At 40.7% G+C, this 14,557-nt stretch overlaps 1 protein-coding gene across 2 annotated transcripts in view; it reads left to right on the top strand.

Moving 5' to 3' along the window:
* The window catches only part of PPM1H (protein phosphatase, Mg2+/Mn2+ dependent 1H), a 138,099-nt gene that overhangs the window by 55,421 nt on the left and 68,121 nt on the right, over positions 1-14,557 (top strand). Inside the window, exons 1-2 of one of the 2 annotated variants that reach the window (XM_072034371.1) lie at positions 2,612-2,682; positions 7,415-7,580. In XM_072034371.1, the coding sequence (XP_071890472.1) occupies positions 2,627-2,682; positions 7,415-7,580 (222 nt within the window). In that variant the 5' untranslated portion in view covers positions 2,612-2,626. Of the gene's footprint in view, positions 1-2,611; positions 2,683-7,414; positions 7,581-14,557 lie in introns of those variants that run through there. The other variant, XM_038173265.2, reaches the window with a different exon arrangement.

Genomic DNA, 14,557 nt, shown 5'->3' with positions numbered 1-14,557 from the left:
GAAAAATCAAATTATGCATGAAAATCTTCAGATTTTTTGTGCAAATATACCCATCTAAAGGCAAGCTTCACCAGACTGTATATGCTATTCATAGAAGAAACATCAGTGAAGAACTTTCAAAGTAACTTCTTCCTGTATACCATGGAAATATCTCCAAAAATAGTTTTTCCAAAAAGAAAAAGCTGGAAGGCAGTGTGTTAGTGGACATCAGGTTAGAAGGGCCCTGGTCAACCTAAGTTCGTCCTGTTATCCTCCAGGTCTCTTGCTTAGTTTTGTTTCTTTGTTTGTTTGTTTTCCCCCGGCACTTTCACTGTGCTTTAAATAAATGGTGGTTCTCTTTTACAGCATCAAGATCATCTTTGCTTTAGCAACCTCTTACCAACCAGTGCTGATAGCCAGTACAGAAGGAGTGAGGAAGGAGAATTGGGCATTTCTATTTCCAGCCATGGCTGAGATTGCTCAGCCCTGAAGTGAGATCACTCTTAACCACATTTGCATCCCACCAGACCAGCTCAGCATCTGCTGCAGGCTCACTGACCATTGCATTACTCATGTAGTTTCCTATATCCTAATTACTAACACAGCTGCTGCTCATCCCTTTCTGTTTAGTGATCATGGAGCCTGCTCTGTTACTGTGACCTAAAACTGCCTTGTTGCTTCTAGTTGCTTGGTTCAGTATTTTTTTGGAAAGTATATGTGGGTGGTGGGCTGTGCATGCATTTCCAGCTTGTGTTCATTTACACCAAACTTGTGGAAACTTTTTTTTTTTGCATTGTTTTTGACTTCTATCATATATTTTAATTTAAAATTGCATTCCACTTTTGAACCCTGCCTATTTTAATCCCATGTTTATTCCTTATCAGCCTGGCAGGTGTAATAGCTTGTAGTTCAGTCCTAAAGCGGGTTGGGCCCTGTATGCTGGTGTGGTTGCTGACACACACACACACACAAAAAAAAAAATGCACATTTTCACACTGAAGTATTGAAAGACTCATCGTTTTTGGCTAAAAATTCACTTCCAGCTTGTTTAAGGAAATGAAGATTTTATGTAACCCCATGGATTCAGACAAATTATTCATGGATGGCTTTGGTTTCTGCCCACAGAAAACAATACTAGTGGGTATTTTGTTTTTGATGTGAGCAATATCACAGTTACAGTAATGAATGAATGAAATTGTTTAGCCTCTTTCAAAAGCTTCCTTTCATCTGTGGGAGAATTTGAGCAGATAGAATGAAATCTCTTGCAAGTCAATTCCCAATGCAGAAATAAATCTTGTGTGGGTGAAGGGGGGGAAACAGCCACCTACCTGGAAATCTAAGACTATAAATGAGATGTCACAGAAAAAGGCTGTGGCATCCACTCCAATGCCAATCCATTAGAGGGGGAGGAAAAAAATAAAAAAAAGAAAGAGAAGGGTGGGGATGGAGGGTGGGGAAGAAAAGCCAGCAACACGTTTATGAAAGAGGGTACTTGTATGGTATCCTTAATCCTCATTCTAGTGAAATGATGACTATTGAAATTATAAAGGAAAATTTTAGGAACATATTGTCTGCTGTTCACAGATATACTTTTAATTAATCTAGGCTACTTCTGTGTTATTGGTTAGGTTGGCTGCAAGCTGTTGTCCCACTGATGGTGGCAGGGTGACACGCGTATACCCCAGTTGGAGTAAGGAAGGAGGCTCTGGCTGCAGCTCCTCTGAGCTGCTGGAGCCTGGAAGGATGGCGTGCTGCACCATGGACAGACTTCTGTGCTGGGGGTACCTGCTGCACTCTCAATCCTCAGCCTTAAACTGAAAATCAAAATAAACAATGAGCTGCCCATGGATATATTTGTGTTTGTCTATCTCCTTATTGAAAGCCTTAAGGAGGATACGAAAAGCTTTTCTATTTGCTTGAGGGTTAACAAATTGATTTTTTTTTCAGAAACTTGTAGATGCAGGAATTGCAGAGAGTCACTTTGATCTACAGAAAATAAAGAAATAACCTCAACAAAAGCTCTCGGTTATCATTGCTTAATTTTTGTGGTTATTGAATAAATACATTAATTCCTGGAAAAAAGATTTGTTTGCTTCCCCAATGACCAGAATAACTCTTTAGAGTTGTTGGTAATCTGAAAACTGATAATGAAGAAGACAGGTGTATGTACCAGGTTGTAAAGTTTAATGAATGTTAGGATTACGTGTCTACTAATTAGACAAATGATGGAGTTAGAGAACATCCTGGGGGAAGGAAAATAAATATGTGGTTAGTAGAAAAAAATGTTTTGGTGATTGGAAGATTTTATTTTTTGAAAGGCATGGGTTAGTATGAAGGACATAACTAATTTGCAGAGGGTTTTTTTTTTTTTTTTAATGCAGGTATTTTTTTAACATCTTATGGGACTTTCAGGTTTTTTTGGGTGGAGTTGAAGCCTTTTCTAAATTAAGTTTATAGAGAAGTGTTCTATAAGAAAGCAGCAACTTGAGAACATCAACTCGTCTTTTATTTAAGGCTTTGCTTTCTGCATCTTTATCAGAAGTGGACAAGACCACTCAGTTCCAACCCCCTGCCTTGGGCAGGGACACCTCCCACCAGACCAGGCTGCCCAAAGCCCCATCCAGCCTGGCCTTGAGCACCTCCAGGGATGGGGCACCCACGGCTTCTCTGGGAAACCTGTTCCAGTGCCTCATTATCCTCATGGTAAATTATTTCTTCTGAATATCTAATTTAAATCTCCCCTTTTTTAGTTTAAAGCCATCCCACTTTGTCCTATCACCCCGTCCCCCAACAAAGAGTCCTTCCCTGGCTTTCCTGCAGGCCCCCTTTAGGTACAGGCAGGCCGCTGTAAGGTGTCTCTGGAACCTTCTCCAGGCTGAACAAGCCCAACTCCCTCAGCCTGTCTGCATAAGAAAGGTTCTTCAGCCCTCTGAGCATCCTTGTGGCCCTTCTCTGGACTCTCACCAACAGGTCCATGACCTTCTTGTGCTGGGGGCTCTAGAGCTGAACACAGTGCTTGGGGGGGGTCTCACATGAGTAGAGAAGGGAGGGAGAATCACCTCCCTTGGCCTGCTGGCCTCACTGCTTTTGATGCAGCCCAGTAACTGCAGAGAGGAGCTGTGGTAGGAGAGAAGCAGGTAGGATTTGGGATCTTATCGTGTGGTTGCAAGTGCTTGTCAGTGACTGAAGGGGTAGATCAGGGCCCTGGTAATGAGTTTTATTTCTGAGCTGGGGCCAGTCTGGAGTAGGTGTGTAGTCGGTTCCTGTGCTTCTCCTGGTGCATGGTGGCTCCCTGGTGCAAGAAGTCTTGGAGCTCTCATAGTCCTTAAGTTTCAAAAAGCACTTTTATGAATACTGCTGTAGCTATGCATCATTCAGTATTTCTACTAAACTGTTTGCGTTTCCCAGATATTTTTGTCAAGATATGAGACATAAGTTTTGCAAAAAAAAAAAAAATATATATATATATATATGTGTGTGTGCACTACTTATTTAAGTTTTTTAATAGTTTGAGATCTAGACCAGGGTAAAAAGAGTCCTCCTAAAGCTTCCTTGGAGCTTCTACTGGAGCAAATACATCTTCATGCAATCTCACGTGTGGTTTAGAGAAGAGTAAAACAGCCAAAGGTGTTCCCCAGAGTAAATGTATTGATATAAACTTGAAGAACAGAGGGCTGAATGAGAATGCTGCAGAAGACTTAGGATGTGGTGGTTGTGTTTTTGTTAGGAACTGGTTACAGAGAAGCTGTCCAGGGTTTGTTTGACTGGCCTGGTTTGTTCTTTTAAGATAAATTTAGGATTTTGTAATCAGTGATGTTGGTAACAGGAGTTTGAGCTCTGCTCAATGAATGAAGAATAGAAGCACAGCGTGACCTACATCTCCATTCAGTCAGATGGGATTTGGGGTCTTGTGAGATACCAGCAGAATGCTAATTGTGAGCCAGACAAACTAGCTGGCTCATATCTGGGGGATTTGCTTTCAGCAAATCAGATCGGCCTGTAATGTACTGAAGTGTCTATCAAGAGACCTCTGCAAATGTGATGAAATCCTACCACCTTGCCATGCAGGTTTCGTGAAGCTCCTGTTTGCAAAGTAGGATGTGTTTTTGCTAGCACTAGTATACCATGGACTAAGCCACAGGATTGCCTGTTTATTACTGAACAATGCGTGTTTGATGCTTTAGAGACAGACAATACTGTAAAAAGAGGGACTTCTGATCCGAAGTAGATATGCTTTTTGAGTTGAACTTCAAGGAAGATTGGATAATGGATAAATGGGTAATGGGGAAGAAGACAGGAGTTGTTGATCATGAACAGGTCTAATTCAACAGTTCCCTGAGGAACTGTTATGGCGAGAGAAAAAAAAAAATCCTTGAAAATGTGTTCAAGTAAAAGCTAGAGACTTATAGGTCTTTATCTTTTTCTCCCCCTTTTTGCTCTGACATTTTCTTATTACTTGCATTCATGATATAATGGAAGTGAGGACAACTGCATGGTTGGAGATTTTTTTTTGGAAGGGTGTTTCTTTTATTAATGTGATAAGGTAATGCTTTATCTCATTTTGTTCACTTTAGTGGAGGATAACATTTTTGAGGGGTAGACAGAAAGAGAAATATGAAGGGGAACCGAAAAGCTTAGGAAGTTGAGGCATTTCCTCTATTGACGGAGGGGGGTGGTAGGTTTTCCTTAAGATTTTTAAAAGATGTGTAATTAAGAGTTATCTTTTAGAGATATGAACAACTTGTTAGTTCTGCTTTGTTATTTGTATAAGCAGTTTAGATGTGTTTTTTGTCCTGATGAGTTAGCTGTGAGAGCAAGGAGCAAAGACAACAGTAAAAACAGCATTGGAAAGCTGGCTGAAAGAAGTGCCTCAAGAAGGGATTTAAGAAGCTGCACAGAGAAAAGGATTTCAAAAGACAGCAGTGACACAGAGCTGTTGGAGTAGAAGGTGTTACTAGTGTCTGTGTTAGGCATCAGGGTTAGTAATTACAAACACATAGGTCAAACTTTGAGGTTAAAAATCGTGGGGCTTCCTGCAACCCTTTCCCAGAAGCTGGGGTATGAGGTGGGATGTGAGGGCAGAAGAGTGCCCGTATCATGAGAGGGGAACCTCTGGCATCTGGACCCTGCATTGCCTGTAGTGCCCATAAACACTGTTTTGACATTATGATTAATTTATTTCCGAAATAATTGGAAAAGCTGGAATAGTAAGCAGGAACTTGTCTTTCACAGCCCCAATCCTCCCACCTCAATATACTGACACCCCAACCCCCATGTGCTTTCGGTTTTCAGTCTTGCCGGGTTCCTTTTGGCCATTCCCTCTCCTAGCAAGGTTTTTGCTGCACAGATTCAGCTGCCAGGTGTGTCTCACAGCAGCTGCCTGCCAGGCTGGCTTGTCAGGTCACTTTGTTCTTGTAGGTTTTCTCATGCATTCAGTGCCTTGACAAATTTTCTTGGTAAGAGCTTTGTAAAATGATACCATATTGTGTGTAACTTAACACACCATTGAGCATCAGAACATCTCCTGCTGTTAAAGTCCTGAAGTCCATTGCCAAGCTCAGAGACCAGAGCAGCTCCAGTACCTCAGTGATTTTCGTAAGGAATGAGAAGTGCTAAGGAGTGTCGTGGGCTTTGTAAGGAGTAGCTTTTGGCTCAATTTGTCTTTTCTAGATTGAAAACAGCATCATAAGTAAGGAAAGTAGTCAGCTGAACAGAGTGTTTTTTATAAAACTGCTCTCTGTGCTACTGCACTACTCTAATCATGCTCATAGCCTTTCAAACTAAAGAAGTGTTGGTCAGCTGACATCAATTCTTTGGTATTTGTATTTTTATTTCTGAATATACGTCAGGTTTTCAAACTAGAAGCTTATTGCCTCAATGTTTTTGATCAGTATCTCCATTAGCTCAAACGAGAGGGACTACAGAATGCGCGTGGTTAAACCACACACAGGTGCCTCATGACTAGAGGCTCCTTAATCTATGCTTTTTATATGTTTTCAAAAATGATTTTATCTACAGTTGGTGTTTATTTACATGAAATACTTGCAAACAACTGGTGGCATTGTGCATACAGGTGTTAACTGCAGATAAAATCTCTCTTCTGTGTGACTGCAGCGTATGACGTTCAGCACTGCAAGGAAACTTTCTGCAAGCACTTAACTGGAGTGGATGCATTTACAGAGTTTAACCATGTTTCTTCTATTGGAAGGAAGAAATGCTCATTTGCATGTTACAGTACCATGTTGCTCTTAAAAAATCAAAAGAATATTTTATCTTTAAGCGAGACTGACACAGGGCTGACATTTCCGCAAGAAGAGACAAGCTGATGCAGAGTCCCCTGCAGGCCTGCCTGCAATTTTTGTTTTCTCTGCTTTCCAACAACTTCTATCAAGGTTTTTTGTTATGTAAAATTTTACTGTAATCAAAACACTAGAGATCAAGAATTCACGTATGTCTTCAACTTGCCGTCAGGATTACGATATGCCTTCGAGCTGTTGTGCTTTCTGGGGTGGCAGCAGTTGTTTTTCAAGACACTGTGTGCCTGACACGAAACTGTGCTTGTCTGGAAACGCTGCCTCAAGCAAATGGTGTCTTGGTTGTTGTCTCACCAATGGTGGTGACTTCAGCTGAGTAGACATCAGCAGCCGTGGTGTAAGTCTGGGGATACCCTTGGCTGCCCAGAGCTGTACTGAGATCTTGGTGGTCATTTCTGCATGCTTGCAGCTCTTGGTGTAAGTCAGCTGCTCTCCAAGTTGCAAATGGGACAGAGGACTGAGTTTGAGCTGGTTTTTTTTGTTTTGTTTTTTATATGTTATGCTGCAGTGCCAAAGGGGGCATATGCATCTCTGTGTTGCCGTGGTGCAATTTGCCTGTTGGAATACAAGGCAGAGTCTGTCCTTTCAACAGACCAACAGTAGTTCCTTTTTTCCCTCTCTCTCTTTTGTACCTTTAGTGCCAACAACTCTTAGATTTACAGCAGGTATTTTGTTTGTGCAAGATTCAGAACTTGACCAAATACACACCCCGTGCCAACAGATTCATTATTCAGCATAGCAGACGTTGCTGTAGAAAAGCAACTGGGGATCTCATATTTCAACCGGGAGGCATAAATGGTATCAGACATGACCATCAGGTAGTCGCTGTAAGGAAAAGTGTGTCATGCCTAAGGGTAAAACACGCTTGTGATACCATTGGCTCTTATTCACGTAGTTCTGTGAGAAATGATGGTTATGCCAAATGTAGGTGTATGGAAACAAGCAAGTATGCATGTGTGTGTGGGGGGGTGTATGTGTGTACAAAAGTCAGGTATTGTAATTCAGTTGGCATTTGCAATACTACCTCGTGAGTTATATATAAGATACAGTTGGAGGCTTCTGTGCTTCACTAACTTGGACTATGTCCCTTAATTTCTCTTTTGATTTTTTTCCTTCTTTAGGGTAATAAATGCAGGGAAGAGCACACACAATGAAGATCAGGCCAGCTGTGAAGTCCTCTTTGTCAAGAAGAAATCTGGAGGCGCGAATTCCACACCAAACAAGAACTCAACAAAACGGAGGTCATCGCTGCCGAATGGAGAAGGTCTCCAACTGAAAGACAACTCGGTAAGCAGACTTCTGTGGAGAAGTACAAAATAAAAATAAAAGGATGTGGTGATAGGACACCGAAAGAAGAACTCCAAGTGTTTACTGTTTCATGTGTTTCCAGTTACATGATATAATCTCTGTGTAAATACAGAACACCTAACTAATTTTTTCTTAGCTCTACTACTTGATTATTTTTTTTTCACAGAAAAATGCTTCTTGCTTATTAGTTTAAATATGCAGAAGGGAGTACTCCTTAGATTTTCCTTTATAATTCATTTATGAAAACATAATCCTGAGAAATTTACTGCTGCAAAATACTGAGTTTAATTTTTGTGGTTATCTTGTCCAGTGAAGGTCACTGCAAGCATAACAGAATCATTGTTTATACGATTTCACCATTTTATGAAGAGTTGGACTTTATTTGGGTTCTTCTTACTGAAACAGGATTGAATGTCACAAACTTGGTTTATGTAGGTAGGTTAAGGTCCTCCAGCACCCTGAATTCAGTGATCATGGACAGCGACCCTCTCTGTGGAGAGTGATGTACATCATGCACTTCTCTGTTGGTAATCATCTTCTGTTCTTCGTCTGTATTATTTCATCCATTCTTTAAGCATGGTCTCAGGCTCCAGCAACGATTGATACTATGTTAGATTCAGACATATAAACTCCATAAATTTTGGATGTTGTAGTCAGACATTGCGGATATGCTGTCTCTCTGCTGTTGGGAGAGCACAGCTTCTCCCAAAGTACTGATCAGCCTTTTGTTGGACTATAAGAACATCTTTTCTTTTTTTGTTTGTTTGTCTGTTTTTAAACCATGTAGTATTTACAAGTCTACTTCAGTCTCTTTCCCAAAACCCCATGGCTTGATGAACACCTGATGACTGCAGGGGTCACTGAGGTCCTGAGGAACAAGAACTTCCTCTTGTACCGTGTACCTCCTCACCTCGTGCTCCCCCTGCTCTGTTTCATACTTCCTTATTGCTGCAAAATCTTCAGACTCAGGTTTGCAAATAGTCTTGTCCTTTCCTCTTTCAAACCTTTCCTAAAATCATCTATGCTAGTTTCTGCGTGCTGACATTCCTCATTGAATTCAGACTGTCGCTTTTTTTTTTCCAAGTGCATATTTACACCCTCCAGGATAAAGAATTGTGCCCTGTACTTGTTGAGACTAATCAGTTTTGCATACATTCTCGCAATGCAAAAAAGAATTTTTAATACTCTATGTTCAGAAAAAAAAAGTCTGTCCTAGAAAGACCATGCAGCTCTCTGCTGTTGACCTACTCAAATGCTTGGTTGCAATGAGTGTATTTAATTTTTGCATGCATTACTTGCTTTTAATGAAGCAAGTGTCTGACTACAGTGCATAGGCACATATGTAAACCACACAAAGATAAGTAACAACATATTTGGTCCGTGTGATGGGTTTGTTTGACACCAAAGCTACTGTTGTCATGCATATAGCACACTACAAGGACCCTGGAGCAGACCCTGACCTGTGTAGGGATGCTCTAACACCTCATTAAAGTTCCAGGCCTAGCTTGTGGGAAACCGTATCAGGGACCTCTGAATCCATGGTGTGGATGGATATAGCTGTACTGAATTTGCCTCTGTTTTCATATTTTGGAAGCATGCATGGAACATAAAGGTTCACAGTGATGTTTCGCAAGTCCAGTTAACTTCCAGTTTTGAGTAGTGTGTCAGATGCTTCTTCCCAAGAGAGCAAAAGGCATGCTAGGTTTGTATATACTTTACTGCACAGTTAATCAGTTTCCCCACAAGGTATTTTTCTCCAAACATTAAGTACTTAATATGTTTAGATTGCATGCAAAATACAGGAATATAAAACTTATTTCATTATAGAAAGATGTCTTCAGTAGCCCTGATGTTATCTATCATTATGGTTTTCATACTGTTATGGCACCATAATGGTAGGGTCTATAAACTGATTACATATTTTTGAAAGCTGCTTTTTTTATTCATTTTAGACTGGATGATTGTTAGCCTTATCAAATATCCCATTGCCCTGCGTAATGAGAAAGAAATAGCTCATAGACTTCTGCAATTTCTTCTCTTTATTAGTGTATTTCCTACTTTGATTCTGTACCTTTCATCTCCGTTTTGGCTTAAATAGCTACTTTCTTTCAGCTTTAATGAGAGAAACCTTTTTATTACAAATATTTTTACTTTCTTGTATTTCTTACATACTTTGACCAGAAGAGTGCATAGTGTCGGAAGTGAAGAACCAGCTGATCTATACAGCATAGTACTGCTTCCGTGCTACTCATCCTGGTTTTTATGTGTTCTTATCTACAGATTTTCTTGTTTACTACGTGACCTTTGAAGGTGCTGTAGCACTCATAATTTAGCTGTGTAAAACCTATTCTACCATGTTATTAGACCACAGCTTGTGAATAGAAATTTGTAATATATTTTCCCAAAGCAGGCAGCATATTTCTGGAGAATGTTATCTCTACTAGAGGGCACTCTTACACTAGCAATTGTTAGGATGTTTTTTCCTTGGTACATCTTTTGCTACTTGAAAATATTTAAAAATAATTTTAAAAAAGATACTGATAATGATACCATACTATTTTTATAGTTATTATACTTTTACTTTTCTATTTTTTTTGTATTTTTATGCTGTGAAGTATAATATTGTATTTTGCCCTCACATAGCATTTTTAGCATTGGAAGCAAATATTTTTTAAAGAGTATCTGAGTCAGTGTTAAACATGATGAGGATGCAACTATTCTGTATCAAAAGGATGCAGAAATACAGGCTTGAGGCACTCTGGTGGATGTTGTGATCTCATCTCAGCAAGTGTTCAGTAAGAAAGCCAGGGGCTGAATTCTGTAAATGCCTTCTGGGGACATCCCTGTAATGCATGATCTGAAATCATCCCTGAGTAGTGAAGCACTTCATAGAAGTTTTGGAGGAAGAAAGGATGAGAGAAGTGATTTACTGAGTACTTGTCCAAAGGGGAAAAAAAAAAAAAAGATTTCTTCAGTTACCATCAGTGAGTGAAATGGGAGTCGAATGCCAGGGTCTTGTCATAGTGACGGTCAGGTGACAGGACTTAATGTGATGCATTATTAATTGTCATCGTACCATGGAGATACATAATTAATAGTGCTGTAGTTTTCTCTGTTTCACAAAGATGGGAAGGAGTACTTGTTTTATATGACACAAGCCTGGTTGTCTACCATATGTAGCTGAACACACCATTAGTGCCACAAGGAGGCTTTCCTCTGTGGATGGGATGGCAGCTGCTCACCCAATTCTGATTTTATCTGAACCCAAGTCTTGCTCCATTGCATTTGTATCTGCACTTATTTGGTACAATAGTAGTAGGGTGGACTGTGGTTGTTTTTTTTGATTGTTTTTTTTCTCAGAACAAATCTCGGATAGCAACATGATTCGTTTGCCTGTTTGGAATTAGTTGCATAAAAAAGCTCAAGTTTACAATGCAGGACCACCATCTAGCTTACCTGAAAAATATGTCTGAAATTGATTGCTATATATTTCTAAAACTGCCCGCTTTTTACTATAACCAACCTCCAGTTATTTGTACATACGCATTTGCTGTCATGATTTCTCATCCATTGCTTGACCCAAAACTTTGCATGTCTTAATTAAGTTTTACAATTACAAAACCCAGGAGACTGTTGCATGTGCCTGAGCACAAGGTCAGCAGATGTAGAGTCTGAAGCTTATTAAATTTCCTAGTGCATACGGGAAACGAATTGTAAGGTCAGTGCAGTGAAGGATCTGTTTTCTCCTGATGTGTCTTGTAGCTATTTAGAATGCCGTTAAATCTGAACAAAGGAAAATCTAAAATCAGGGTGTGTTGACTTATCATACTCCCAGTTGAGGGCTTTGTCCAGTTGAATGAATGAATGGAGTATCATGACTGAAAGACAGAATACCACCAGAGCTAGCAGAAATGGATGTCTCTGAGATGTTGAAGAATGATAATACCTTTGTGTTAGGAGGAAGTTCAAGATCCCCAAACGAGAGATGGAGAACAGCCCTGCATCTGCACACCAAAATGGATAATAGCATGGTGGCTACAGAAGGCGTCTCAGTGTGGAAGAAAAGTGAGGATCTTCTTGTGCCTTTTGTCTCATCTGGCCGCCCTGATTGCCAGCTCTTGTTTGTTCTCCGAGTTTCTGCCTTATTTGCACTGTATATTTAATTCTCAGTAAATTGGCATGGGTTTTGGATAATTCAATTTTTTTCAAGCAGAGCTGTTTTTATTCTCAGGAGGGGGGAAAATGAGTTTATTTCTGCCTTCTTATTTAGATAGCTAATAGGTTATTAATGGTTATTCTCTTTGCTAGTTCAAAAGTTAATCAGGCTTTGCAGGAATATATACAAGTTTGTGGAGACTAATATTTGTTACTGTAGTGCCTGCAGATCCCAGCTGAAGTTAAGGCAGTAGAGCATCTCATAAGGAATGTGTGTATAAGAGAAATGTTGTGGTAGTCATCTCCCATAACTTTATAATACATACCTCTCAGTTATCTAGGTTATTTCTACAGTCTATAAGAACAAATAAGTCTACCTTGGAATAAGATGAGGATAGTGTGAAAGTGCAGGGTGTTTTTTTCCTCCACTGGTTATAAGGGGAATCTAGGGAACTGTCTTAGAGATGTGCATTATGGATGTCTGAACTTAGCTGAGCCGGTAGCAACACTGTCTTGTTTCAAAGTTAGGTGAAGTACCCAGGAACCACCAGAGCTGTCACGAGCATGCCGTGTTCATATCAATGACAGCTTCAGACTGCAGCTTGGGCCCACATGAGCTTTTCTGTGCTAATGTGTGCTTTCCAGTGGCTTATAGGAAACAAGTGGTAACATTTCAATTTCTCTTTTTGTCATGGCCTGTTGTTCGGATCTGTTTAAAACTTTATGGTCTTTGCCACCTTGTTTTACTACTAAGTCGAGTCTAGTATCCAGTAAGTACTGGAGCATCACGTCTGGCCCGTGCACACCAGAGGCTACAGTGGCAGGGTTGGCACAGCTGTGGGTAAGAGGAAGAAAACTTACCTCCTCTGGAGAAGATGAGGGGTTTGGCTGGAGCAGAGCTCAAGAGGTGGTCTTTGGAGCAGGGTCTTTCATCCCTGCTTCAAAAATGTGTGTTCCTGATTTACCATGTTCACTGTAGTGCTGTTTCAAGGTTGATGGTGAGGTAAAGGAGCTCCAGGTTTGCACTCCTCTTCCCTCTGGTGTGAGGGATGACAAAGTAGTGTGCAGAAGACCAAGGAACAATAGGCATAAGGCATGAGCAGGTGAGCGGAAGACAGTAACTTTCCCATCTGTGTCCTGGTATTTGGCGTCTGGACATTTCTGCTTGGAAACTTCTCTCTGCCTTGAAGGTTTTCTTGTTCAAGACAACACTGTTAGTGAAACAAAGACCTGCACTGGCTCTGATTAGGCTTTTCCAGCAACAGAGACTTTAGCTCTGCTCCTGAATCAGGTGGTGAGGCAGCTTTGCTCTCATCATGGCCATTTGCTGTGTGTTGAGTGGCGGGGGCACTGTCAGAAACCTTGCACATGAAGTGAGGTGACTGCAGCCACAAGAACTGAGCTGAGAAAACAGAGCAGGAATGGAATAAAGTGTAGCTTGGTATGAACACCTCTTTGCAAATGCTAATCCTAAATGACTGTTGTGTCAGTAAAGAATGAATTACTTTAAGTGTTCTGCTTTATTTTCTGAACAGCTCTAATACAGACTTCAGGGGCTTGCTTTGGAAGATTCAATAATTTATTTTCAGTGACTAGCTTTTAATTGTAGCTTTCTGATAGAAATTGTCTGGGGTGGGGGGCACTATCAAAATTCAAATCCTCTAGGTGGAAGGTAAAATATTTCTATTTCGAATAGAGTTAGAGATATGTTGTGGTTTAACCTGGCTGGCAGGCAAGCACCACACAGCCGTTCGCTCACCCTCCCCATTCCCTCTCTGGGATGGAGGAGAGAATCAAAAAAAATGAAGCCTCTGGGTTGAGATAAAGACAATTTATTAGGACAGAAAAGAAAGGAAAATAATAATGATAATAGTACTACTAATAATAATATGTAGAAAACAAGGGATGCACAATGCAATTGCTCACCACCTGCTGACCGATGCCCAGCCTATTCCCAAGCAGCCAGAACCCCACCCCAGCCAGCCCCCCATATTAATTGCTCAGCGTGCTGTCAGATGGGATGGATGGCCATTTGGCCGATTTGGGTCAGCTGTTCTGGGTCTCTCCCCTCCCAGCTCCTGCTGCACCCCCAGCCTGCCGGCTGGCAGGACAGAATGAGAAGCCAAAAAGTCCTTGGCTTGGTGTAAGCACTGCTCTGCAACAATTAAAACATCAGTGTGATATCAACATTATTCTCATTCTAAATCCAAAACAGAGCACTCTACCAGCTACTAGGAGGAAAGTTAACTCAATCCTCGCTGAAACCAGGACCAGATATAATGCCTTTATGCGTATACACACCTCATCACCAATGACAGCATGTCTGTGAAGGACTTGCACCTTACAAATGGTATGAAGATAAAAACAGTGGAAACATTATCTGTGGTGCACCATAAGAGAGGGATTTTGGTCAGGGAAACAAACCCTAAGAGAGGAATGGGAGCAGAAGCAACTTGACCACCAGCTCCCAGGAGGCAGTGTTGCCATTCTGAATAAATGGTTTCAGTTTTTAGTTTTATACTACCAATTTGGGACAGTTGTTTTTGCTGGCAAACTACTTCACATTTTGTATGAATAGTAAACTATTTTTGCAAACAGATTTTTTGGTCAGTAATCCTGTTATCTGTTAAAAATGGCTTAATGCAGAACTTTACAGACAGCAGTTGTGTGGACTTCCAGTGATTCTGAGCCAAGAGTGAGCTGGCACAACTGCCAGACATGCCCTCAGGGGTAAAAAATTCATATAATGTTTTTGGTGAATTCACCAAACCAGGCAAGTGGGTGGGACTGGATATGGAGCT

This window comes from Anas platyrhynchos, chromosome 1 (assembly GCF_047663525.1).
Source record: "Anas platyrhynchos isolate ZD024472 breed Pekin duck chromosome 1, IASCAAS_PekinDuck_T2T, whole genome shotgun sequence".
Taxonomy (NCBI): Eukaryota; Metazoa; Chordata; class Aves; order Anseriformes; family Anatidae; genus Anas; species Anas platyrhynchos.
This window is presented reverse-complemented; position numbering and strand designations above follow the sequence as displayed.